Raw genomic sequence first — 1,355 nt, forward strand, 5'->3', positions numbered from 1 at the left:
TGTGTATAAATAGTAAAATAGATATCTATGACCAGCATAACATCACATATGGTAGTGCGTGTGTACTCAGTCATATATGCAAGGTCTTGCTGAACTAAAAACTGATGTATTTGCCAATTTCATTTCATACTGTACCCAAACTGGGAAATACATAAATCTCAAAAAATATTAAATCCACATAAATAATACATCTAGCACCGAAACAACGTAAATACATAAATCAACAAAAATATCATATACATGTGAATCGTAAATATAGCACCGAGACGGGACAAATACATAAAGTTGTGAAAATATCAAATACAAGCGAGTGGTGGCTTATTTTAATTAGCAGCAACTCCACCACCAAGAGAACAACGCACACATCTACGTTTCCGCATGTCTGCGTGTACATAGCTTAATGCAAGGTTTTCATGGCATCGCTCACACATCAGACCAAGTGATCTTGAACACTCCAATCTCCTCCTTGAGCCCGAGCGCCTTCCACACGGCCGGTGACGCGTCTACGTCATTGTATGGGCACGGTGGCTCGAAGTTGTGCTCGGCGTCGCAGCCGTACACCGAGTCGCACTCGTCGACGACCTTGGCCAGCACGGCACGCCCGTTCTCGTTGATGCGGATCATCTTGTTGCACCTGCGCTTGCCGTCCAGGCGCAACCACCCCATTGACAGCGCCACCACCAGCTCGGTGTCCTTGTGGAAGCGGTTGTCGCAGAACGATTTGCCGCCGCCGTCTCCACCTCGTGCGAAGCTGTTCAGAGTTAGGATCGCTGGCGTGTCGGCCGACACCGGGGGCGAGCACCTGAATTGCGGGTAGCGGTGACCCTCTTTACAGCAGACCGAGCCGTGATCCCTGTTGCAGTCACCGGCTTTGCCATGCAGGAAGCCACTGATGTGGCACCTTCCGTGAAGATGTTTGGCCTCTGTAGTAACGTTCGCGCTGCTGCTCACGGACACGGAGACACCATGGACGCAAAGCTGTGACAGGAGCATCACAAGAGCAAACATAGCTAATAGCTTCTTCAATTTAGCCATGTCTGTGAGGTACTCACGTTGCTTGCAAATCTGTAATTTGTGATTGTGCATTTGTGTGGATATATTGGTTGATTCATGTTCTTTATATAGGGCCCAAGCCCCAAGGAACATCAACTGGGTTATCTAATTCAGTCTCGTTTCTTCGGTTTTGTAACCCAGAGATGGTTGATGTTCTGCAACCTTCGGGCTTTTAACATTTGGGCGTGCAACAAATACTTTTAAACAACCGTCTCTTCTTTATTTTATTGAATGAACTTTTGGCACGGAGCTTCCACTAATAGCCGAGGTGGAGGCATTCGTGAACATCCGAGTGAATGACA

General features: G+C 47.3%; 1 protein-coding gene across 1 annotated transcript; it reads right to left on the bottom strand.

The window, feature by feature from the left end:
- Positions 1-423: 423 nt before the first annotated feature.
- LOC119348435 (putative ripening-related protein 4) lies at positions 424-1,035 on the bottom strand. The gene has a single exon (XM_037616547.1). It carries the CDS (start codon positions 1,033-1,035, stop codon positions 424-426), a length of 612 nt encoding a protein of 203 aa, XP_037472444.1.
- Between the last annotated feature and the right edge of the window lie 320 nt (positions 1,036-1,355).

The sequence above is a fragment of the Triticum dicoccoides genome, unplaced genomic scaffold (assembly GCF_002162155.2).
Source record: "Triticum dicoccoides isolate Atlit2015 ecotype Zavitan unplaced genomic scaffold, WEW_v2.0 scaffold92406, whole genome shotgun sequence".
NCBI lineage: Eukaryota > Viridiplantae > Streptophyta > Magnoliopsida > Poales > Poaceae > Triticum > Triticum dicoccoides.